At 42.0% G+C, this 24,180-nt stretch overlaps 2 protein-coding genes across 6 annotated transcripts in view; both read left to right on the top strand.

Annotated features, from left to right (window-relative positions):
• Positions 1-493: 493 nt before the first annotated feature.
• DSCC1 (DNA replication and sister chromatid cohesion 1) lies at positions 494-18,735 on the top strand. The gene is made up of 9 exons (XM_007075606.3): positions 494-949; positions 3,422-3,590; positions 6,507-6,641; positions 9,483-9,573; positions 10,716-10,854; positions 11,330-11,382; positions 11,808-11,962; positions 14,252-14,400; positions 17,638-18,735. The coding sequence occupies exons 1-9, from the start codon at positions 774-776 to the stop codon at positions 17,744-17,746; spliced, it is 1,176 nt and encodes a 391-aa protein (XP_007075668.2). The 5' UTR covers positions 494-773; the 3' UTR covers positions 17,747-18,735.
• A 396-nt stretch (positions 18,736-19,131) lies between these two features.
• The window catches only part of TAF2 (TATA-box binding protein associated factor 2), a 155,635-nt gene continuing 150,586 nt past the window's right edge, over positions 19,132-24,180 (top strand). For all 5 annotated transcript variants that reach the window (XM_042972772.1, XM_042972771.1, XM_042972770.1 and 2 more), the window contains exons 1-2: positions 19,132-19,498; positions 20,272-20,326. In XM_042972772.1, coding sequence (XP_042828706.1) covers positions 19,416-19,498; positions 20,272-20,326 — 138 coding nt within the window. In that variant the 5' untranslated portion in view covers positions 19,132-19,415. The remainder of the gene's footprint in view (positions 19,499-20,271; positions 20,327-24,180) is intronic.

The following is a 24,180-nucleotide window of genomic DNA, read 5'->3' as shown; positions in this document are numbered from 1 at the left end:
GGCCTCGGCCCCTCTCCTGACACCCAGCTCACGCTAGGCACTCAATGAAGGGATGGATCTAGTCCAAGCCACTGTCTCCCAGATATGACGGTCCCCAGGCCCACAGGAGAGAGATTCCTTTTCCAATTCTAGCAGGGCCTCGCTCCTGCTCCAGAGTGTTTGCATAAAACCCGGCTGCTTATTTTTAGAGACAGAGCAGACCGCGCTGGAATCAGACTTTACTACCTCCTGCTGTGCCACCGCGGGCAAGGAGCTTGCCTCATTTGCAAAATGGGGCGAAAAAGGGACCACCTTAAAGGGTTGGAGTGAAGGATTTGGAAAATTATGCATGTAGAGTGCTTATCACAAGGTCCGGCCCTGGCGGAAAACTGGACAGTTTCGCCCGCGAGGAAGTGGGGGTTGCTGACGGGAAACCGGCGGAGGAGCAGCGGAAGGGGTGGGCGAGGGCTCCGCGTGGCGCCCCGCGGGGTGGCAGCGCAGCTCCCGCGAGGTCCCGCCGAAGCCGCCCCGCGGCAGCCGGGCTTTCCTCCCGCGGCCCGAGTTCTGCCTCCGGTGAGCGGCCGCGGCGGAGATCGCGCAGCGACGGCCTTTGGACCCTCCGAAGGCACGCTCCGCCCCGGAAACACGCCCCCTGCCGCCTTGGCGCGCTTTTGAAAGTCTCTTCCCTCGCCCTGGTACGTTTCGCCGGCTCCCGGCTGCTCGCCGAGCGGGTGCTCTCGAGCGCGCCCACAGGGCCCTCCGGGACGCGGTGGGAGCCCCGAGGCCGCACAGCGATGAGGACCCGCGAGGAGGTGGACGCGACGCTCCAGATCGCCAAGCTGAATGCGGCCGAGCTGCTGCCGGCCGTGCACTGCCTGGGCTTCGGCCCCGGGGCCGGCGCCGCCGCGGGTGACTTCTGCCTGCTGGAGCTGGAGCCCTCGCTGTGCCAGCAGCTGGAAGCCGGGCACAGGTGAGCCGCCAGCCGCCGTCCCTTTGCCCCGCGGGGAAGCGCGGGACCGGGAAACCGGGCCGCAAGGTGCATTGATTTGATCAGGGGGCTGGCCGCTGCCGGGATGCCTGGTCCCCAGCGCGCTGCCTTTTTCTGAGGAGTCCGCACCACCACTGGCGGTACACTTAGCTGGACTGGGGTGATGCTACAGGACTGTTCCATCTGATCTGGGAGGCCTGCGTTCGCGGAAACCAATCAGGAAACATAACCTCAGTGACGTTTTGCAGACCTTCACGGTGATGCCGGGAAGTGCACTGAACCCTTCGCCATTCTAGCTTAAAATCCAGGACTACTGTCTAATATTTATAGAGTTCTCCTTGCCTTCTACTTATATTCATTTCGAGACAATCGGTAGGACTGTAGAGAGTAAGCTGAAAAACGTTTTACCGAGTTGCTAATTGTGAGAGGCCCTCCAAAAACAGACCTGCTTGGGGTCGTTTAGTGGGAATCTGAAGCTGTTTCTGATTTTGGGTCAGCTACACATTTGCCGCAAAACCATGGGTTAAAAAACACAGTCCAGGGAGGAGTCTAGAGAATCATTCTCTCAAATGTGTGCCCTCCCAGCTCCTGGAAATTAGGAGTTAGGGCTCTGGTTTGTTTCTTTTCTACACCACCCTTCTCCCAACACCTGTATTTCATTAGGTAGTTTGTTCTCTTGTAGATTCCTTTAAATTGAACTCCTCAAGATTTCAGTTTTCATATTTACTCATCTGGCAGTATTATAGTTAACTGGCCAGCCTCCAGCTGCTAGCCACAAAGTATCTTTAAGGAAACGGGAGCCTCACTGCTTGGTTTTCATCCCCACTGAGTTCTTGGCGAGCTAAGAAGGAACTTCAGGTGTGTGGACCTTCTTTTTATCCAGTTATTGTTCATCCACCTGGCAATCCAGAATGACCCGGAAATGTGTGCTGTGAAAACATTTTTGCCAAGGACGGATAGTTGTTTTAAACAAAATATTGAGGCCTGGATAGTGCAATGTAGAAGTAGATGTTGAAGAGTGGGTACTTGGGACTCTTAAGTGTTATTAGCACTGGGAAGCTAAAAATAAAAAAACAACATGCATTCTTTTCACTTAAACTGAGTCTTTGTTTTTTTGTGTTTTTTTGTGTTTTTTTTTTTTTTTTTTAATTTTTTTAACATTTATTTATTTTTGAGACAGAGAGAGACAGAGCATGAACAGGGGAGGGGCAGAGAGAGAGGGAGTCACAGAATCTGAAACAGGCTTCAGGTTCTGAGCGGTCAGCACAGAGCCCGACGCGGGGCTCGAACTCACAGACCGTGAGATCGTGACCTGAGCCGAAGTCGGACCCTTAACTGACCGAGCCACCCAGGCGCCCCAAACTGAGTCTTTGTTTTAAGAAGTGCTTACACATTCTTCTATTTCAGGTTTTATTTTTGTTATTTCTTTAAAAGAAGTGAATAGTGTACAGGAGGGTTAAATGTTTTATAGACAAAACTGCTAGGAACTGCTCCCTTGCTGTCAATCCCATCATCTTTTTTTTTTTAAGATTTTAAAAAATGTTTATTTATTTTGAGAGAGAAAAAGGAGAGAGGGAATCTCAAGCAATTTATCCTGACGTGATAGACTGAGCCGAAATCAAGAATCCGATGCTGAGCCACTGAGCCACCCAGGTGCCCCCCCCCCCCCCCCCGCCCCCCCCCCCGCCCATCTCCATCTTCAGTGTTTCCTCTTCTTCCTCACCTCTGTCCTTCCTCTCTTCTTTCTTCTTGCTCCTTTCCCCCTGTGAGCCTTTGTCAGAGCTTTACTGAAGTTTGTAAACCTATCTGTTTTATATTTTTTCATTCAGCGTTGCATCTCTTTTCATAAAGTCCCAATATCTTTGCAACAAGAGCTGATGGGTAGGCTAGGATGTGTCCTTTGATTGTTAAGGGATACTCAGAACAAAACAAGAACCACTCCTAGGTGGATACCCAGACCACCAGGTGATGATGATCATCTGGGAGCTTGTTAGAAATGCAGAATCCTGGGTCCTGTCCCAGGCCTGCAGATTGGGATTGTTTTTTTAAGAAGATTTTCTAAGATGCCGGTGCATAGGTTTGAGAAGTACTGCTTTAAGGTGGTTTAGGAAATTGACGTTGTGACTGAAGCTACTGGGTGCTTTGTCTTGTGCTTTTCCAAGCAGTTTGCGTGCAGATGTCATGTGGTAACATTTGGACTCTTGGCCTCTTTGGATCTTTCTTGCAGGTTGAATTATTTTTCCTTGGTGAGGCCACCTGGTGCCCCTCTGTCTCTCAACTGGCTCTGGCATTGCTCTGTGGAGCCCAGCATTATGTGAGGGTGGTGAGAACAGGGGCCAGACACAGCCTCAAGACTTAATTTTAAATTCTACAGGCCTAGAGGCCTTCTTTATAATGAAGATGTCCATTGGTGACTCAACAAACCATGTATTTTCTCTTCCCGTTTTCCTGCAGTCTTGTGATTCGTGGTGATAAAGATGAGCAGGCTGTGCTGTGCAGTAAAGACAAAACATATGACTTGAAAATAGCAGACACTTCCAATATGTTGCTTTTCATTCCTGGTTGTAAAACTCCTGACCAGCTGAAGGCGGAAGAAACACATTGTAACATTATTCATACTGAGGTACTGTTATTTGTGTTCTAATTTATATTTGAATCACAACACATGTGCTAATATTGCCTTTAATTAAAATCTTTAGGTGTGAAATGCATAATCACAGGGAGCCTGAAAGGCTCTCTAATGAGATTTAAAATTTCTTGGCATCATTTGCTTGTTTGGAGTCTCGTGAGGTTGTCTTTATTTTCCCTATTTGGTGTTTAAGTCCTAGACAAGTTGACCATGTCTGTCTGTGACATAGAAAGTTTGTTATGAGGTGACGTATTCCAAGCGTTTTTACCTACTTTTAGTAAGCCTTGCTGTATGTATGTTTTGAAAGAAGACTCCCTCAAACCACAACTAGCACCTTAAGTAATATGTATGAGGCAGAGAAATGAAGAAATTGGAGTTTTTGAGGCAAGTGTGCGTGTCTCTCACCTTTGAAGTCCATTTAGTTCATTACTACCTCTAGCCATGTATGACAAAGTCTTAATTATTATGGAGGCTACTTGTGGCAGATGCCAAATAGAAGTCTCCGTCCCGGTTAGCTTATTACACATGTCGTGATCAAAACACAGCCCTTAATTCTCTCAGAATGATTTTAGGCCAACTACTGCCTTAGAAATAGAATTGGAATCGAAATAAGGGAAAATATTGGGAAATCTCTGACCCACGATGTTGCTAGAACAAAAGAAATTCAGGTAAATTTTGTATTTTGTTTTTTTTCGGGGAGGGGGAGGGTCTTTTAATGGTAATTAACTAGAAACATGGGCAGTTTAATCTTTTTTAGACCACGTTACTTTCTCATCGGTTACCTGTTCTGTTGGTGTTTTTGCGGGCTGTAACAATACGGGAGTACCTTTGAGCTCTCCTTATGGGAATTGTGTGCACTGAGACTGGGCAAAGCTTAACAAAGTTCTACCAACTAAAGTGTTTTTTTTTTTTTTTAATATTTAATTTAATTTAATTTATTTTTTGAGAGAAAGAGAGAGACAGAGCACGATCGGGGGAGGGACAGAGAGAGAGGGAGACACAGAATCCGAGGCAGGCTCCAGGCTCTGAGCTGTCAGCACAGAGCCCGATTCGGGGCTCGAACTCATGAACTGTGAGATCATGACCTGGGCCGAAGTCAGACACTCAACTGACTGACCCACCCAGGCACCCCTCTACCAACTAAAGTTGTATTTATTTATTTATTTATTTATTTATTTATTTATTTATTTTCTATTTAAAAAAAATTTTTTTAATGTTTATTTATTTTTGAGACAGAGAGAGACAGCATGAACGGGGGAGGGTCAGAGAGAGAGGGAGACACAGAATCCGAAGCAGCCTCCAGGCTCTGAGCTGTCAGCACAGAGCCCGATGCGGGGCTCGAACTCGTCAACCGTGAGATCATGACCTGAGCCGAAGTTGGACGCTCAACCGACCGAGCCTCCCAGGTGCCCCACCAACTAAAGTTTTAATCTGAGGTTGCACTTCAGATGTCTGAAAGGGCTAGATAAGGAACGCGCATACGCAAAGCAGGCTGTTGTTGCTACATAGGGACCCCAGTCTCAGCAGGTAATAGAGGATGGTGGAGCCTGTGGCAAATTGAAGAGCACAGGCCCCATGTAGGTGGGCAGCCGCAGCTTGGCCTTGTGGGAAAGCAAGCCCAGAACTGCCAAATCTTCCGATTTCGTGTTTTCAAGTAAACCTTGACATTTAGATCTTGGGGCAAAATCTAATTTGTCCACACTGGCAACTAATTTAAAATCTGTACTAATCCTCACTTCCCCACAACACAAAGCACACGCCAACAGCTGTGCTTTGGACAGAGCCTGAAGGCTGTGAGTTTGTGGACACGGATGAAATCAGTCTTTTTGGTTTGGTCCTCACCCTCCTCTTTTGGAGTCCTCAGATTTATCAGCATCATCAGCTGGTCTGGGCCGTGTCTTTTGTCAGTCAAGCCTTGTACGAGCTTGAAGGTAGAAGCATTCCCTGACCTTCCATTTCCGAGTCAGAAGGCACTCCATATGTAATCCAGTTCAGCATTTTTTCCTTATTTTGTGTGAACCATTTACTGGGCACCTACTAAGTGCCAGACACTGGCAAGTCCCGGAGGTAGAGAGGGATAACAGATAACGTATCATTTAGCCGCTGTCAGCTGGGTTTCTCAGAGTCATAAGCCTCTCAGTAATTTCAACAGTCAAATAAGGAATTAGCTGCAATTCTAAATAGTAAGAAGTTCTTGCAGTGAAAAGATGTGTCTCATCCTTAACTTTCTGCCACATTTTGACACCATGAACAACATAGAACAAGGATGCTCTCGCCTTTCACATCCCTTCATTATCTGAACACTGTGATCATGTCTCTTCCTTGTTCTCCGTTTTCCTGCCTAAAAAGACTCGTTTTCTGTTGTTTCCATCAGGTTTGCAGAACAGTCACCATCCTGGTCATTCTTTTCCGGGCACACCCTAGTTCCCAGAACACGCTAGAGATATGGAGCTCAGTGATTGGTTCTATGTTGGCAGTTTTTAAATTTTTTTTTTAATGTTCATTTATTTTTGAGAGAGACAGAGAGAGACACAGTGTGAGCAGGGAAGGGACAGAGAGAGAGGGAGACACAGAATCTGAAGCAGGCTCCAGGCTCTGAGCTGTCAGCACAGAGCCCCATGTGGGGCTTGAACTCACGACCTGTGAGATCATGACCTGAGCCGAAGTCAGACACTTAACCAACTGAGCCACCCAGGCACCCTGGTGGTGTCTTCTTAATTGGGGTTTGGAAAGATGTTTCCTGAAGATACCCATCCGTTTGCAAAGATGGCTGGAGGGTACCTTCTCAACAGAAATCAGAATGCTCGGCTCTCTTGTTTTCTTAGAGAGCAGATGAGTTGGTTGAGATTTTGTGTGAAATTTTCGTTTACAATAGCCCCTGAAAGGCTACAATATATTTATACTTTCTAGATCTTTGGTTTTTCTAATAACTATTGGGAATTAAGAAGATGCAGACCTAAATTAAAGAAGCTGAAGAAACTTTTGATGGAAGATGCCTACGAAGGACCTGACAGTCAAAAAGAGAAGGATTCAAATCATTCAAAAGTAAGACTTATTTTCATTCTTTTTTAATTGAAAAATTGAACTGTAATTAGAGGTACTTAATGGTGACATTCTTATTTTTAATGTTTGTATTATGAAAATTTCAAATACACGCCAAAGCAGAAAGACCTCATATATTTATCACTCAGTTGAACATTTATCAGCGTTTTGTCAATCTTGTTTCTCCTGTCCCCCTGCTGCTTCCTACCTTTTTTTTTTTACTTCTTTTTCTGGAGTATTTAGAAAAAAATTTTTTTTTAATGTTAAATTTGAGAGAGAGAGAGAAGGGAAGGGGAAGAGAGAGAGGGAGACACAGAATCTGAAGCAGGCTCCGGGCTCTGAGCTGTCAGCCCAGAGCCCGACATGGGGCTCGAACTCATGAGCCGCAAGATCGTGACCTGAACTGAAATCGGATGTTTAACCAACTGAGCCATCCAGTCACCCCTTTCTGGAGTATTTTAAAGCAAATCCTAGATTCATGGTGGCTACATTGCTAAAAGCTCCGCGTGTTCCTAACTATGGAATACGTTTTTTAAAAGTTAAATTAATTTTTATTTAATTAAAAATTATAATTAGGAGCTCTTCAGAAAAAGAGGCATTATGAAAATGGAAAGTATTCTTATTCTGTTATGAGAATTAACTAATTCCTAGAAGTATGGAAAAATATTTATAAGCCAAGTAAAGAAATGTTCAAGTTTTTGATGTAGTTCAATATCATAACTGTACTGGCATTCTGAAGGCTGTATTTATGTTACTTCTCTTTTTCTCCATTGACTTTTTTTTTTGGGTAACCACTTTATTGAGATACAATTTGTATACCAGACAGTTCATTCATTCAGTGGTTTTAGTACATTCACAGAGTTGTATGGACATCACCATGATGAAGTTTAGGACATTTTTATCACCCCAAGGAAACCCTGTATTCCTTAACTGTTGTCTTCTAAACTTTCTTTCCCTGCTTCCCTCTCCCACCCAGCCCCTAGCAACCACTAATCTTTCAGTCTCTTGATTTACCTCTTTTGGGCATTTCATATGAATAGAATCATATAATATATGACCTTTTCTGACTGGCTTTCTTTTCTTTCTTTCTTTCTTTTCTTTTTTTTTCCTGACTTGGCATATTTTCAAGGTTCATTCATGTTGTAGCATATCTTAGTAGTTTATTTCTCTTTATACTCCATTTTATGGATATACCACATTTTTGTTTAGTCATTCCTCAGCTGATGGACATTTGGGTAGTTTCCATATTTTATTATGAATGATACTTTTGTGAACATTCATATATAAGTTTCTAGGGGACCTGTGTTTTCCTTTATCTTGGTTATATACATAAGAGTGGAATTAATGGGTCATATTGTAACTCTTTGTAACTTTTTGAGGACTTGTCAGACTGTTTTCCAAAGTGGCTGCACCATTTTGCATTCCCATTGTATGGGGGCTCCAATTTCTCCGCATCCTTGACAACACTTGTTATTATTTGTCTTTTTTGTATCAATACCAGTGGCTTTGAATTGGTATCATTGTGGGGTTTTTTTTTAATTTTTTTAAACGTTTTTTTAATTTTGTTTTTGAGATAGACAGAGACAGAGTGTGAGCTGGGGCGGGGCAGAGAGAGAGGGAGACACAGAATCCGAAGCAGGCTCCAGGCTCTGAGCTGTCAGCACAGAGCCCAACATGGGGCTCGAACCCGCGAACCGTGAGATCATGACCTGAGCTGAAGTCGGCCGCTTAACAGACTGAGCCACCCAGGCACCCCTGTATCATTGTGGTTTTGATGTACCTTTCCCTAATGACTGGTGATGTTGACCATCTTTTTACGTACTTCTTGACTATTTGTATTTCATTGAAAAATGTCTATTCAGGAACTCCTTTGCCCAATTTTTAATTGGATTATTTGTCTTTTTATTACTGAGTTGTAGGAGACTTCTTTATATAATCTAATTACAAAGTTCCTTATCAGAAATATAATTTGCTTAGGGACACCTGGGTGGCTTAGTCAGTTAAACCTTCGACTCTTGATTTTGGCTCAGGAGCCCAGGAGCCCCGGAGCCCCACATCAGGTTCCCTGCTGACAGCACAGAGCCTTCTTGGGATTCTCTCTCTCCCTCTCTCTCTTTGCCCCTCCCTGGTTCATGCATACACACGCAAGCACCCTCTCTCTCTCTCTCTCAAAATAAATAAACGTTAAAAAAAATATATGTTTATCTTTTCTCCCATTTTGTGGGTTATTTTCTTACTTTTGATTTTTTAAAAAAAATTGTGATAGATATACGTAGGATAAAATTTACAGTTTTAAACGTTTTTATGTGTATAGTTTTGTGGCGTTAAGTACATTCACATTGTTCTGTAACCATGACCACCATGCATCATCCATAGAAACCTTTCACATTCCCAGTATGGGACGTTCCCAATATGCCCATCAAACGCTAACTCCCCAGTATTCCCTGCCTCCCAGCCTTTGGCAACTACTACCCTACTTTTCATCTCTATGAATTTGACTATTCTAAATATCCCATACAGGTGGAATCCTGTAATATTTGTCCTTTTGTGTTGATGATATTTTGAAGTACAGTTTTGCATTTTGATGAAGTCCAATTTATGTTTTTTTCTTTTGTCGCTTGTGTTTTTGGTATTGTATCTAAGCAACGTATTGCTAAATCCAACATTATGAAGATTTTCTTCTACGATTTCATGTAGTAATCACTATACATTAAAAAGAGAAATTAAGGCTAAATTTTGCCTTAATCTGTTCTGTGTATTTATTCCCCCAAATTTCGTAAGTCTTAAAAAAATATTCTTCCAAGCCTTTAAAATGTTTTTTGGTTTTTTATTTTCTTGTTTCAGTACACAACTGAAGATTTGCTTAATCAAATTCAGGCAAGTGAGGAAGAAATAATGGCCCAATTACAAGTTCTAAATGCCTGTGAGATTGAAGGTAACATTACTTACTGTGATTATTCATAAGAATGGAATTGGGCATCATGTGTGAGAGAGATTTATGGCCATCTTGATCCTATTGCACACTATTTACTTTTATTTTGGGCTTAAAGATGATGATATTTATATTTTTGGGGGTGGGGTCGAGACTGCGTGACCTTTACCTGAGGAGGTCAACCGTGACCAGTGACTCCAACCATTCCTTACAGGGCTTTTCCTTGAAGCACATTTGGTCCTAAGCATTGGAAATAAAGTTTTTAATGATGAATGCCTGCTGTTAACTACCATGGTATATGGGTACCAGGAGTGTTGAGGTTAGAAACCAATGGATTTTAATGCAGCCTTGTGTATTAGTCATTTCTTGCCTGGGGATGGGTAAGATTTTGGTATGTGTCAAGGGGTGCATAGATTATTCCTAGCATTGTTTCTGAGATTGACATCACACATTCCCTTTTCTAATGTTGCCTTGATTCTTTGGAGTAGCAATAGTAACATTCTTCCTTGGAAATGGTGGATTTGTGCTTGATTTGTTTCTCCAGGGATCATGGTAGAGCCTTCGATTATAAGATAGCATTTCATGATCTTTTACCAGAATAGGGAGAGGTATCTTGATGCCCTCATTTTATCTTGCCACTGGTTCACATTGTACCTCTGCGTCTATTGACTCTTGAGTGACCTAGGCTTCTTTATGAGCACGAGAACACTTCCGCAAGACGGCTGGGATGAGAATTAGAACCATGGCAGTGCCCCACAGTGGAGTTCAGTGTGTGGGATATCAAACCTACAGTCTTCACCTCCTTTGTATGACGTTCTAATGAAATCACTATTCCAGCTACAGGTTTCCACATTTCCATTTAGATTGACAAGATTATTCTGAGATAATTGAGTGTTAAAGTACATGAAAAAAATCAGTGTTAGTCCTATGTAAGGTACTTTTTAAAAACTGCTTGCTTTCTCTCAAGACACAATTCATAATAATTAGGAGAAAAGCATAAAAGGAAGCATTGCTTATAAAGAAAGCTAAGACTTTGGTGTCTCTTCTTTTGTACCGGGCAAGAGCATGCTGCTTCTTTATCGATCATTTAGCCAATTAATTTGCTTAAGATGTTCTTTGGTAAAGATTACATTTGGAATTTGTAGGTTATTGGAGGATTCTTGACTTTGATTATGAGATGAAACTTCTGAATCACATAACTCAGCTTGTGGATTCTGAATCTTGGTCTTTTGGTAAAGTTCCTTTGAATATGTGCCTTCAGGAACTTGGGCCATTGGAGCCAGAGTAAGTATTTTAATCGCGGTCCCTCCACATTTCCTTTAAGGAAAGAAAATTATTTTTCAGGGTGGCACTAAACCCAGGGCATAGGCTATTTATAACTGGATATCATATAGACATTTAAAAAATATATAACCAGGAAGAGCTTAGGAATTTTGGTCGCTAAGCTGAGTAAATGTGCATCATCTCTGTTTTTTTTTTTTCCTGCCATAAAAAATGTAAAGAAATAATTCTATTTAAGCTATCTTATGATAATAAGTGTAGGCTCACATAATTCATGTAAGAATGTTTAGTGTGGGCCCATAATGGCTTCCTGTTATTTCTTAGTTAGTTCCTAGTGTAAAATTTTACGTGGCAATCAAAATCACTTAGAATTTCAGATCTCAAATTTATATATTAAGATTTTAGTTAGGAAAGGTGTTTAAGATATAATGCATAAAAATGTGATAACTTTTCAAATGAGTATTTTTAAATTTTTCAGGGAAATGATTGAACACTGTCTTAAATGTTATGGAAAGAAATATATAGAGGAAGGTAAGATTTGGAAAGTATCTTAACTTGTGTGTGTTTAAAGTTGGTGTAGGTTCACCTGGGTGGCTCAGTTGGTTAAGCATCCAACTTCGGCTCAGGTCATGATCTTGTGGCTCGTGGGTTCGAGCCCTGCGTCGGGCTCTGTGCTGACAGCTTGGAGCCTGGAGCCTGCTTCGGATTCTGTGTCTCCTTCTCTCTCTGCCCCTCCCCACTCACGCTCTGTCTCTGTCTCTCTCAAAAATAAATAAACATTAAAAAAAAATGTTTAAAGTTGGTATGCCTTTCTGAAGCGTGTGCCTGTTAAAAAGAACAGCTCCATGGGCTTGTGAGTTGTGTATAATTTTTTCTGAGAAATTGCATTGAGGAAAAGGAAATGTTAGTAGTGCTTTGAATTGTCAGCATGAAACCATCTGATCCCTTATCCTTAGGTGAAGTTTATTTTGAATTGAGCGCTGATAAAATATGCAGAGCAACAGCACAGATGCTACTTCAGAATGCAGTGAAATTTAATCTGGCTGAGTTTCAAGAAGTGTGGCAACAGAGTGTTCCTGAAGGAATGATAACCACGCTTGATCAACTTAAGGTAAGGTAGCAGTCGTGCTTGCTTCCATAACTCACCAGCTTATCGTTAACTGTTGGGTGAAATGAAATTTGTATTGCAGCTGAGTTTGGAGCCACTTCATCTTCCCAGTCACCATTTCCGCTAGGAGCACGCCGTGCATTCAGTCCGTCACTGGCTTTAGAACATTCTGTCACAAACATTGAGATCCCTCAAGCCCGTGTATGGTTAAGCCTGCTTCCCACCCGGTGTATCTCATCTTGTTGCATCATATTCATAATCTTCCCCGTAGCTTCATCTCTTCCCGCTTCTCTCCTGCTCGCTGCATAGCAGCCTTCTTGCAGGTTTTCAAGATCACCAGGCTGTCCTACCTTAGAACCTTTACATAAGGCTTTTTGTTCTAGAATGGCCTTCTTTGTCATTTCGCCTTGCCACCTCCTATTTATCTTTGAGTCACTTCATCAAGGAGGCTTCCCTTTATTCTAAAAAAAATGCCTCCTATTTTACTCGGCCATAGCACCCTGTGTTTTTCCTTCATGGTACTTACTGCTTAGCCCTGGGAAAATGTTTAATTGTGCGGGTTTCCTACTCTCTACTTAGAATTTTGTTCACTGTTGCTTATCAGTACATAGCATACTGCCTGGTATGTAGCATATGCTCAGTAAATTTTTTTTAAATTTTTTTTTTTTAACGTTTATTTATTTTTGAGACAGAGACAGAGCATGAATGGGGGAGGGTCAGAGAGAGAGGGAGACACAGAATCCGAAACAGGCTCTGGGCTCTGAGCTGTCAGCACAGAGCCCGACGTGGGGCTCGAACTCACAGACCGCAAGATCATGACCTGAGCCGAAGTCGGACGTTTAACCGACTGAGCCACCCAGGTGCCCCAGTAAATATTTGTTAAATCGTGAAAGGATTTGCTCAGTATTTACAGAGTTCCTTTTATGTCTAGGCACCATGCTAGATGCTGAGGGGAAAACATCACACAACGTGCCATCAAGTTTCTAAGCCTGGGGTCTGGGAATGGGGGGGGGTGCACATCTCATGTATAAATCTCCTCTAATAACGTAGAGTGATCTGTGTCATGGGAAGGACGTGCACACGATGTTACGGGAGCAAAGAAAAGGGACTTATTCACCTGCCTGGTCAATCAGAGATGATTTTCTGAAGGAATGGCTGTTTTAGCCGCTGGGTTTGAAAGAATGAACTGTTAACTCTCAAGATGAAAGGGCAGAGATGAGGATCCAGGATAGCATGTTCCAAGGCGTGGAGGGACACAAATTGGGGCACTGTTAGTATGAAGAAGAGTTAGAGTAGAAGTTGCTGGTGAGTCAGTGAGGGACACTATGGTCTGTGCTAAGGAATTTCAGCCCTATTTAGAAAGCTCTTCTGGGACCCTTTAGTGACATCAAAAGAGCTACCTGATGAATTTTGCCTTTTGGGAAGAACACTGACCTTGAAGATGGTTGGATGGAAGGTTGGCTAGATTGTGAAAAAGGAGAACTATCCAGGCTCTCTATACTTAAGTACTCCTGAGAAAGTACTGACTAAAGAACTAAGTGATGGAGCATCGACAGAGAAATGTTGAGGCCTTAAAATCTATAGGATTAAGTGACCACTTAGGTATTGGGTTTGAATAATGGAATCTAGGATAATGCCCAGGTCTCCTCATGTCCTAGGATAATGGGACTAGAGCAGGTTTGGGTGACAAACACAATGAGTTCATAGATAGGTTTGGATAGAGTTCTTGTGCCTGGAAGGGAGATTTGGGTTGAAGATATATATATACACACACACATACCATCTAGCAAGTAAGTGGTGCTTATAGTTATGGGTTTAGTTGAGGTTGGTTGAGCCACCCAGGACAGTGACAGTGAGACAAGTCGAGGGGTCGGGGTAGAGGCCCAAGGAACTGCAACATTGAGGTAGGAGGAAAATGAGATGGTGATGTCAGAGATAGAGATTCAAAGAGGTAGGGATCAACATGAATAAAGAAAACAGGGCTAGCAAGATGAATCCAAGAAAGGGCCCACTGGATTTGTCAAGGACACATTGGTAACCTCGAACTAGAGCTATCCTGATAAATTGTGCAGTAGGAGCCAGTAAATTGCAGAAGGGGAAAGGAGAATTCACTGTTTGATGGAGGTGGTTTTGTGAAAAAGGCTATTGAAGGTCTCTCTGTAGTTTGTGTGTGTTTCACATAACTGACATTTTAAATGGCTTGGGCTCCGGTGAACCTAAAGGTAAAAATGAGTTATATTTAAACATTAGACCATCATTTTAACTGCCCTTTTTCGTTTCATTTTTTCATAGGGTTTAGCCTTGGTGGATAGACAGTCAAGACCAGAAATCATATTTTTGCTAAAAGTAGATGATCTACCTGAGGATAATCAAGAACGTTTTAATAGTCTGTTCTCTCTAAGGGAAAAGTGGACAGAAGAAGATATTGCTCCATATATTCAGTAAGTCGTTTGCTAAAATGGATTGTCTTCTCTGTCGTTCTCCACAACTTCCAATCCTGGGGTTGGAGAACGTGTTGTCTTTCATCCTCATCCTGCCTCTGAAACCACTTCTCTGCCCTCCTCCCTGCAAAACTGCAGCTCTTAGAGGAATAGTAAGGCTACATACCCCACTATGACTCTCTGACTGGCACCTCCTATCTTTCCTGCTGCTTTGCTTTAACATCTTGGTAGATGCCAGATTGCAGGGAGAATGATTACCTCTTTAGTCACTGTTTACAGAACCTCAAGTGCACTAACGTTACCACCTCTTTACTTCTTACCTCTCATGTCCTCTCCTCTCTTTCCCCAGGTTGGATTTCCTGGTCTGGATCTCTAGCTTCTACTGTGTGTGCTTTTCTCCTATTGCCCTCTCTCTCCCTCTTGTCATACCTCTCTGGCAAAAATCTGCAAAGATTAAACCCAACTTTCTGCTTCCTCTATGCCTCTACCTGGGCAAGTGGAATTTCCTGGAGAAAAAGACACAATGGAAGTTGCCAGTCTTACTTAAGAGCTTACGTGGTACTTGGCAGAGTTCTTGGCAAGGCACCGTTTCCTGATGAGACTTTTCTACCCTTGGAGCTCACTTTTCATACTTTTGCTTTTTGCATCATCAATACCTCCTTTTTCCTCTTCACCCTCAGCTTGTGACCTCATTTCTTGAGAAAATAGAAACAGATGAGAAAAGACAAGGACAACCTCTTTCCTACTGCCAAACCTGCCAGCCTCTGTGTGTGTTGTGTCTGCATACACTTCCTTTGCAGTCCCTCCTCTACAATGCATGAACCGTCCCAGCTCCTAAGGCCAATCCTCCTTCTGCACTAGATCCATCCCTCTGGCCTCATTAAAGACGTATATCCTCTACTTATCCTTTTCCCCCTTGTGTTATTCATGTCTCCCTACCTGCTGGATTATTCCCACCAATATATGGTATGCTGTAGTATTGCTCATCTTAAAAAACAACAACAACCTACCGGACCCCATGCCCTCTGTTCTCCTTCACAAGAAACTCCTTTTAAAAGTACTCATTTATATTACTTCGTTTCTGGGGCGCCTGGGTGGCTCAGTTGGTTAAGCATCTGACTTCGGCTGAGGTCACGATCTCGCAGTTCACGAGTTCAAGCCCCGCCTCAGGCTCTGTGCTGATAGCTCAGAGCCTGGAGCCTGCTTTGGATTCTGCGTCTCCCTCTCTCTCTGGCCCTCCCCCACTTGTGCTCTGTCTCTCTGTCTCTGTCTCATAAATAAAAACACTAAAAAAACCTTTATATTACTTTGGCTCCCATTCTTTCCTTAAGCTGATGGCATCCATTTGTCTACATTCAGTGGTCAGTTGTCTTGTTTCTTGGCCTCTTAGCACTGTTTGACACTGTGCAACTGCTTTCTACTTGAAACACACTGGTTTTTTCCCTTCTCTCCCAAGGTAGCTCTTTTTCTGTCTCTTTTGCTGATGTCTCCCTGTTCTTCCCAATCTTTAAATGGAGTGTTCTAGGATTCCATTCTTGGCCATCTTTTCTTCTATGTTTTTTCCTTGGTGCCCTCATCTAGGCTTGAATTTAAATTTAAAGACTTCCTAATTTTATCTTCACACTTGATCTTTTCCCTGCGCTCTAGTTTCTCTTATCTAGCTGCCTAATGAGCATTTCCACTTGGATATCTAAGAGGAATTTTAACTTGCCATGCTCACAACAGAGCTGTCCTGACCCCATCTTCCACATCTCAGTTAACAGCACTACCATTAATCCAGTTACTCAAGTGAGAAGCCCGGCTGTCATTTTCTTCCCTCACCCCCTGGTTCAAACTATGAGCAAATCCTAATGGAGCATCTAGTACCTGCCTCTGAATTGGTCTCCCTACTTGCACTTTTCCTCTTCCCCTCTCCTCCTTTTCAGACTTTTTATTTTAGAAAACTTTAAACATTCAAAAGTGACAATATAACATAATGAACCCTCCCTCTACTCATCACTCAGCTTCCATAATCCACTCATTGCCTCCATTATTTACAACTCAGATCACATTCTGTTTTTCCATTCATTAAAACCCTCCTAGGGACTTCCCTTTATACTTAGAATGAAATCACAGTTGCTTTCCATGTTCTTTAAGGCCCTGTATGATCTTGCCCTTGCTTCCTTCTCCAGCTCCTGTTCTTTTGTTCTTCCTTCCCTTCATGTGTTCCAGTCATAGCCTTCTCCTCTTTGGGGTACAGGAAAGGAAGCTCAAGTTGAGGGAGGGTAGGTAACCCAGGCAAGCACACATAGGTAGCCTATAATGCAGGGTCTCTGTGTCTAGATCTCCCTGTATTACATGGCTTATATTTCTAATGTGGAGGCCGTGTGATAGAATTGGGGGGAAAAAAAAAGGACTCAGAAGCCATGCAGACCTGGCAGCAAAATTTGGCTCCATCCTTGGCTGCCTGAGCTAGTTTCCTCATATCTAAATTTTTTTTTTTTTACATTTATTTATTTTTGAGAGAGAGAGCACGCGCGCGCACACAAGTGGGGGAGGGGCAGAGAGAGAAGGAGACACTATCTGAAGCAGGCTCCAAGCTGTCAACACAGAGCCTGACGCAGGGTTCGAACTCACAAACCGCAAGATCATGACCTGAGCCGAAGTCAGACGCTTAACTGACTGAACCACCCAGGGGCCCTAGTTTCCTCATATCTAATGTGGGGTTAAATAATAAATTACTTTTACTCTTTCTGTGAAGGTTAAATGAGATAATACATGTAATGTACCTAGTTCAATTAAGGCTTAGTAACCACTCCCTACCCTGTCTCTCCCACAAACACACTTTCTTTCTTTCTTTCTTTCTTTCTTTCTTTCTTTCTTTCTTTCTTTCTTTCTTTCTTTTTTTTTAATTTTTTTAACATTTTATTTTCTTTTTTTGAGAGGGAGAGAGAGAGACAGAGCATGAGCAGGGTGGGGCAGAGAGATAGGGAGACAGAATCCAAAGCAGGCTCCAGGATCTGAGCTGTCAGCACAGAACCTGATCTGGGGCTTGAACCCATGAACGTGAGATCATGACCCCAGTCGAAGTTAGACTCTCAACCAACTGAGCCACCCACGTACTCCTCACATACACACATTCTCATGCTTGTTGGAAAGATGGATTTAGATGAGAGAGAAATAACTAGCACTGTGAATATTATGTTATGTTCCCTAATATTTTCATGCTATTAATTTATTTTTTCATTGTTCCCACAGAGATTTGTGTGGAGAGAAGCAAACCATAGGTACATTACTCACGAAATATTCTCGCTCTTCAATACAAAATGGTGTTAAAGTTTATAACTCAAGAAGACCCATTTCTTAAAAGAACCAACAGTCTTTCTTTGGGACTAAGTTGCTTCATAAAGTTGATGGATATAAGAAAAAGATTCTTTCATGTATTTGTATTCCAGACTTTAAAGAACATACTGCCTTGAGGCATTTTTCTCATTCCTAAGCATGTTGCAACTACTGCTCTTTTTGCCCTTAAATGTAATAGGAAATTTCTGTATCTTTCAAGTTATGTTTGCATTATGCATACAGTGTAAAGGACAAAAGAGAGTGGGGTTTACTATATTTAGAATACCCAAGGAGTCTACACATTTTTATTTATAGAAAAAGAGTTTTGTCTTTTTTTATATTTGAAATTGCATTTAATTAGGATCTGATATTCTAATCATTAACAAATTTAAAGGCTTTTTCAAAGAACTAAATAGTAATAGTTTCCTGGAAGAGAAATTTATTCAGTTAAATGTCATTTCTCAAGGGATTTCTCCTCTACTTTCAACATTCCACCAGAACAGGGAGTCGCTGGATGTTCTGTTATCTAAATTAGTTGTTTTCATTGATGAAATTGGCTTGGTAATAGCTCCTGTGTTGCCTGGCTGGTATAGACATATACTTTGGGATGAAACGGATTTGATATTCAATCTTTTGTGAAGAATGCTAATAGAGCAGTTTATAATCCTATAATGGGTAAAACTGACACAGCTAATACTAGAAAACGCCAAGTAATTTCTAGTTGGTTTTGGAATGCTTGATAAAGTTTGTTTATAGCTTATTTTCCTAATTTGTATTCATTTAGACCAAAGTTCAAATTAACTTTTCCTTAGCTAATAAACTTGTCACCAGGACAGTTTGAGGGGTTAGGCCAAAGTTAAATCTGATCCAAGGTTAAAAAAAATGTTAATCTACAATTACCTGAGATTTAACTGTTACTGAAATTTACAATTGTTCTATTCTCTTGTACATGAACTGCAAGTTACTGATGGCTTCAAAATATTTGTCTTTCCAATAAATGTTTTATTATCAGTGTGCATTATTATTTTTTAAAGTACTGAGGCAACAGTACCTAGTAAGGACTGTGGAGTTTGAGTTAGACTACCTGGGGTCTAATTACACGTTTTCCAGCCCAAATAAGCTGGGCCCAGTGAGTTCATGGTGTCTGTTCACACAGCAAACCAGCAGGACCCCCCCACTCCTGGTTTCGTGTATCCCTGGCTACTAACACCCCCACCAACGTCCTGTCCCGTTCTTCGCAAGCCACTATATATTTGTGTCGTATTTCCTAAATTTTAACAGTTCCCTCCCACAGAATATATATGGTCAAAGAGGCGAAACCCTCTAGCGCTATCGTGCAAGCCCCGCCCTCTGACCCAAAGCTTCCGGCTTCCGCCCGCGCCGCCGTTCCACTTCCGCTGACTCCAGAGGTTAGAGGTGACAGGCAAGATGTCGGCTGACGGTGGCTTTGAGCGGTTGCTGAGAGGAGCATCTTCGTGACAAGCTCGACGGAGGGGGCTGAAAGGAGCCGAATCGAGGGAGCGAGTTCGAGGCGTCGGCAGATTGGACGGGGCCGGGTGTGGGCGCCGAGGGAGCCCTGGCCGCTGGGCATGACTGTCGGGAGCGAGGGGGAGCGAGGAGTGGGAGGTGCCGGAGGCCGGTAATACCCCGCAGCCCCCGGGAAACCGGGAAGCCAAGCTCGGTGGGAGCGCTTCATGCCGCCAACTGGTTTAGAGCCCGCCAGAATGAACAGGAAGAAAGGAGACAAGGGCTTTGAAAGCCCAAGGCCGTATAAATTATAAGTATTTTTTCATCTTCCTTTCCTCTTCTAGCTTTTGTTTTTATTAATTATACTTGGTGATTGCTTGAAACTGCCTTTGTGAGCCTGGGAAATCTAGTAGGAAACTAGAACCCATTTACAGTGATGGAAATGGTGTTTGTTGGATATCGTGTATGGTTTTGAATGACAGGGTTATTCAACAGATTTAATGTCCTTTGCTGGTTAATAGGTGTTTTTTTTTTTTTTTTTGGTCATATATGTGTGTGTGTGTGTGTGTGTGTGTGTGTATACACACACATTTTTTTTATCTGTTTATTTTGAGGGAGAGAGAACACGAGCAGGGGTAGGGGCAGGGAGAGGGGGGAGAGAGAGAGAGAGAGAAAGAAAGAGAAAGAAAGAAAGAAAGAAAGAAAGAAAGAAAGAAAGAAAGAAAGAAAGAGAAAGAGAGAGGAAGAATCCCAAGCAGGCTCAGCGCTGCCCCACGGTGGGACTCAATGTCAGGAACCGTGAGATCATGACCTGAGCTGAAATTAGGAGTATGACGATTAACCGATTGAGCCACCCAGGGGCCCTGATTGTGTTTTTCTTAAAGTACCTTGCTGTCTTTTTTTTTTTCCAGAGAAATCTTTTTCCATTTGTTTTGCTCAGTTTAAAACATGCAATTACCTTAATTTGCAGGATTTTAAATGGAAAAATTAAGTATTGTGAGCTGGTTATTCCTTGTTTATACTTGAATAGGCTTATGCTTTCGTTTACTAAAAGTACTTTTTTTTTTTTTTTTTTTAATATACAACCCATCAGGTCGTCTGCATCAACAACATAAACTTTCAGAGAAAATCTGTTGTGGTGAGTATGTCCTCAACAATTATAAGCAATAACAAGTCACCTTTACAATATTTAGAAACTTACACTTCCAGATAACTGTGTTTCAAGAGTAGGTGAGATTTGGGATTCAGATATGTATGACTCCAAGGTGAATAGCCTTGCTGCTATACTGGCTGCCTTCTCAATTCTTCTTTCTTTCTTCTTTCCTTTCTTTTTTTTTTTTTTTTTGTTTCCGGGTTAATATTTTATTCCATTTAATCAGTTGTGGAATGTGAAAGTCTGTATCACCAAGCATTTTAGAATTGTGAAAGAAACAAGAATAAGCCCATAGTGAAATTTCTTCTGTGAAAAAAAATTAAGGTTAGGGCTCTCATTGACTTGACTTGGCTGCTAGGAGGCCAGTTTTGTTGTCTAATTCTTGGCTGACCTGGTTTAGGTAGATTGCTTTGTAAAGTTTTAGATAAGGTGTTTGAAATCTAGTAAACACCACCCCTTCCCTTTAATACATATAGATTGCATAAATATCCTTGGAATATAGAAGTCTTTGGCTACCTAAGTGCTTAATTTGGGGGGACTTGTATTAAATAGAATCTTAGCTGTTTTTATTTATTGTTTGGAGGTGTGTGTGATGGCATGAAATTCCCCCCAGATGTTATCCATGTATTCATATGTTTACTTAAGATGAGCTATATAGTTAAAAAAATGGAACCTCTTCATAGGAATCTTAGAATCCTTAAAGGTTTATTAAGTCCCATGTCCTCAAAGAAATTTCTCAATCAATATTCCTTACATATGATAACAGCTGACCCTTGCACAATGTAGGGGTTGGCGTCCCAACTCTCCGCACATTAAAAAATACGGGTGTACCTTTTGACTTTTCAAAAACTTAGCTACTAATAGCCTGCTGTTGACCAGAAGTGTTACCAATAACATGAAGTCCATTACTGCATAATTGGTATGCTTATTATATACTGTGGTTTTATAATAAATATTGAGAAAGAACATGTTATTAAGAAAATCATAAGGAAGAAAAAATACGTTTACAGCACTGCACTGTATTTAACAGGACAAAATCCATATATAGGTGGGCCTGTACAGTTCAAACCTGTGTTCAAGGGTCAATTGTATTTACCTTGTACTTCACAGAAGGATACTTTAGGTGTGTTGTGTTGTATGAATTGGGTAGGGAAGATAGGAGAATTGGGGAGTTTACTTAAGAAGTTATTGTCATATTCTTACAATGAAGCCCTGAAGGAAAATAACAATAGTGAAAGTGGTATAGAAATAGAGTTGATATGGTTGACTGAATTATAGTGAACATTTATTGAGTATATACTATGTATGAGACTGTTGTAAGGTTTTATGTGTATGACCTCACTTAATCTTCACAATAACCGCATGAAATAGATACTATTTTACCTTTATAGTTCAAGCAGCTGAAAAATTTCAGACTAAGTAACTTTCTTCAGGGTGTAAAGTTAGCAAGTGATTGAGCCATTTAAAAAATTTTTCTTTTTTTAAAATATTTATTTGGTTTTGAGAGACACAGAGTGAACGGGGGAGGGGTAGAGAGGAAGGGAGACACGGAATCCGAAGCAGACTCCAGGCTCTGAGCTGTCAGCGCAGAACCCAACTTGGGGCTCAGACTCATGAGCCGTGAGATCATGACCTGAGCTGAAGTGGATGCTTGACTGACTGAGTCACCCAGGCACCCCCATTTTTTAATTATAGATGATCTAAGAGTCACCTGCAGCTCCTTTCTGTCATTGTTTCCCCTTTCAACCTCCTCTGCCCCTGCCAAATTGAGAGATGGAAAGGAATTGCAGATAACTTTTACTGAGAATGTTAGGAAGGAGTTGTGAATGATTTTGGGGTTTCCCACTAGAAAAATTGGTTGGATGGTGTATGGATTAGGGTCCCAGAAGGAAATAAGCAGCATATTCATGTAGGTTGAGGGAAAGTAGAAGAAGACTATTTAGAAGACACAGGGTTAAGAGAAACCAAGAGATGGTAGGGCACACTAGGTTAGCAACAAGGAATAGTTATTACTTCTAAACCTGAAAGAACAAAGGAAGGAAGAAGTTACTAGAAACTATAGTAGTTGTCAGAGTGACCTTATAGGAGGTGTGGCCTTTGGTAGAAGAATGAAGCTACTGCCTCCCTTAGCTGGATAGGGAGGAACCTAGAGGGATAAATGTAATGGGCTCACTTTCCTTCCCCTCTCCAATTTTCTCCTTGTGCTTCCCATTTGACCACCCCAACCAGAAGCTGAAGGGCTGGTGCCCAGTTAATGCAACTCTTGGGGTGTATAGTGTATTAGGAGGGGCAAAAGGAGAATATCTAGAATAGTCTACCCGTTTTGCCCCCAAGCCATCCTTGTTTTTTGTTGAGAAGAAAAGCTAGTGTTCCCAACACAGGGGACTTAACGAAGTCTTATCCGCTATTGCAGAGGTTGGCAATGGCCAGCTACCTATTTTTGTAACAGATTTTATTTGAGCACAGCCACACCCATTTATTTATATATTGTCTAAAGTGCTTTGGAGCTACACTGGCAGAGTTGAGTACCTGTGTCAGAGACTATGTGGCCTACAAAATCTACTTACTATCTGACTCTTTAAGAAAAAGTTTGCCAATCCCTCACCTAATGAATTCACATGAGGATATGGTAACTCATCTCTACTCCCATGTAAGGTATTAGATACCACCAGTAGCTTTCATACAAACTAGCGGAAAGAAAAGTGGGTAAGAGAATGTGAAACTTAATTGCTAGAGCCACTGTTTTCTTTAGCAGGTGTCAAGGCCAAAGTTGATATAGACCGCTGTGTTACTCTTCCACCTATTCCATTTTTTCCTTTTTCTTCTGCCAACATTTCTGTTGGTCTGACCTAGACCTTCATTCCTGTAGGATCTGCATCCTTGCTTGTCCTGTCTCTTTTGGGTTCTTACAGTTTTCCGTTGATTAGTGCTATTGGCCAAGTGACCCTGACATGCATCCTGTGAATCTCTGTGAACCGCAGATATAATTGTTGTCCTTACTGTATAGCGGAACCTTAGTTCCTGTTTGGTAATTGAGATTAGTCATTCCAGTCAGTATAGTGACCCTCTCTCTGTTGGTTCCATAACATGAGGAACCTAACGTGGCCAAGTGACAGTCTCAGCTTCCAAATGGAACCATGATTATATGCCCTGGTGGATGCATTTTTCTGTTGGCCAAACATACCGAACCGAACACAAGGTTACAAAGATAGCAAAAATTCCTTCCGTGGTTTTTTTGATGCAATAGTGAGAATAGTCACTCCAATTTTTACCTTTTGGTTCGCAGATCTATTTTGGCTTTGGAGAGATGTCTCTATATATATGGTACACTAGTTAAGACAGCATCCTGTTGTAGGTCTCTGAGTTGGTGCTGTAATTAAGCCTACAGCAGTTGATCATGCCAGTGCTTCTGGATAATCGGGTACAAGATAAAACTAGTAAATTTTGTACGTAAGAACCCATAACCACACTTTCCTATACACTAAGTTGGAGGTATGTATGAGATAATACAATGATATATAAGATTTTCTGTAAGTATGTTGTAGTTAGGGAAGGAAAATCTAGAATATGTGTCTGTTCTTGTAAGGGCATATCATGTTCTTGATATGAGCTGTCTGATGTAGTCATTCTACCAAGTGATTAACTGGTCCTTCCAGTACCATATTGGATGCTTAGTATGATCCTCTACTACTGGTAGTGGGCACTCAGCAGTGGTGGTAGTCAGATCATCTTTGGTGTGTATGTCGGCGGGGGGAAGACCATGTTGTTGGGCTCATGCATAGCCTCCATTCTGCCTCCGTGACCACTTTGTATATCGAGCAGGGTGTCTAGGGAAGGAA

Source organism: Panthera tigris, chromosome F2 (assembly GCF_018350195.1).
Source record: "Panthera tigris isolate Pti1 chromosome F2, P.tigris_Pti1_mat1.1, whole genome shotgun sequence".
In the NCBI taxonomy this organism is placed as follows: Eukaryota; Metazoa; Chordata; class Mammalia; order Carnivora; family Felidae; genus Panthera; species Panthera tigris.
The sequence above is the reverse complement of the archived record's forward strand: the minus strand, read 5'-3'. Positions and strand labels throughout refer to the sequence as shown.

Coding starts and splice junctions, on each gene's coding strand:
- DSCC1 (XM_007075606.3), top strand. CDS start 774: ATGAGGACCCGCGAGGAGGTGGACGCGACGCTCCAGATCGCCAAGCTG. Junction 9,574..10,715: donor AAATGCCTGTGAGATTGAAG/GTAACATTACTT, acceptor TGGAATTTGTAG/GTTATTGGAGGATTCTTGAC. Junction 10,855..11,329: donor CTTGGGCCATTGGAGCCAGA/GTAAGTATTTTA, acceptor TAAATTTTTCAG/GGAAATGATTGAACACTGTC.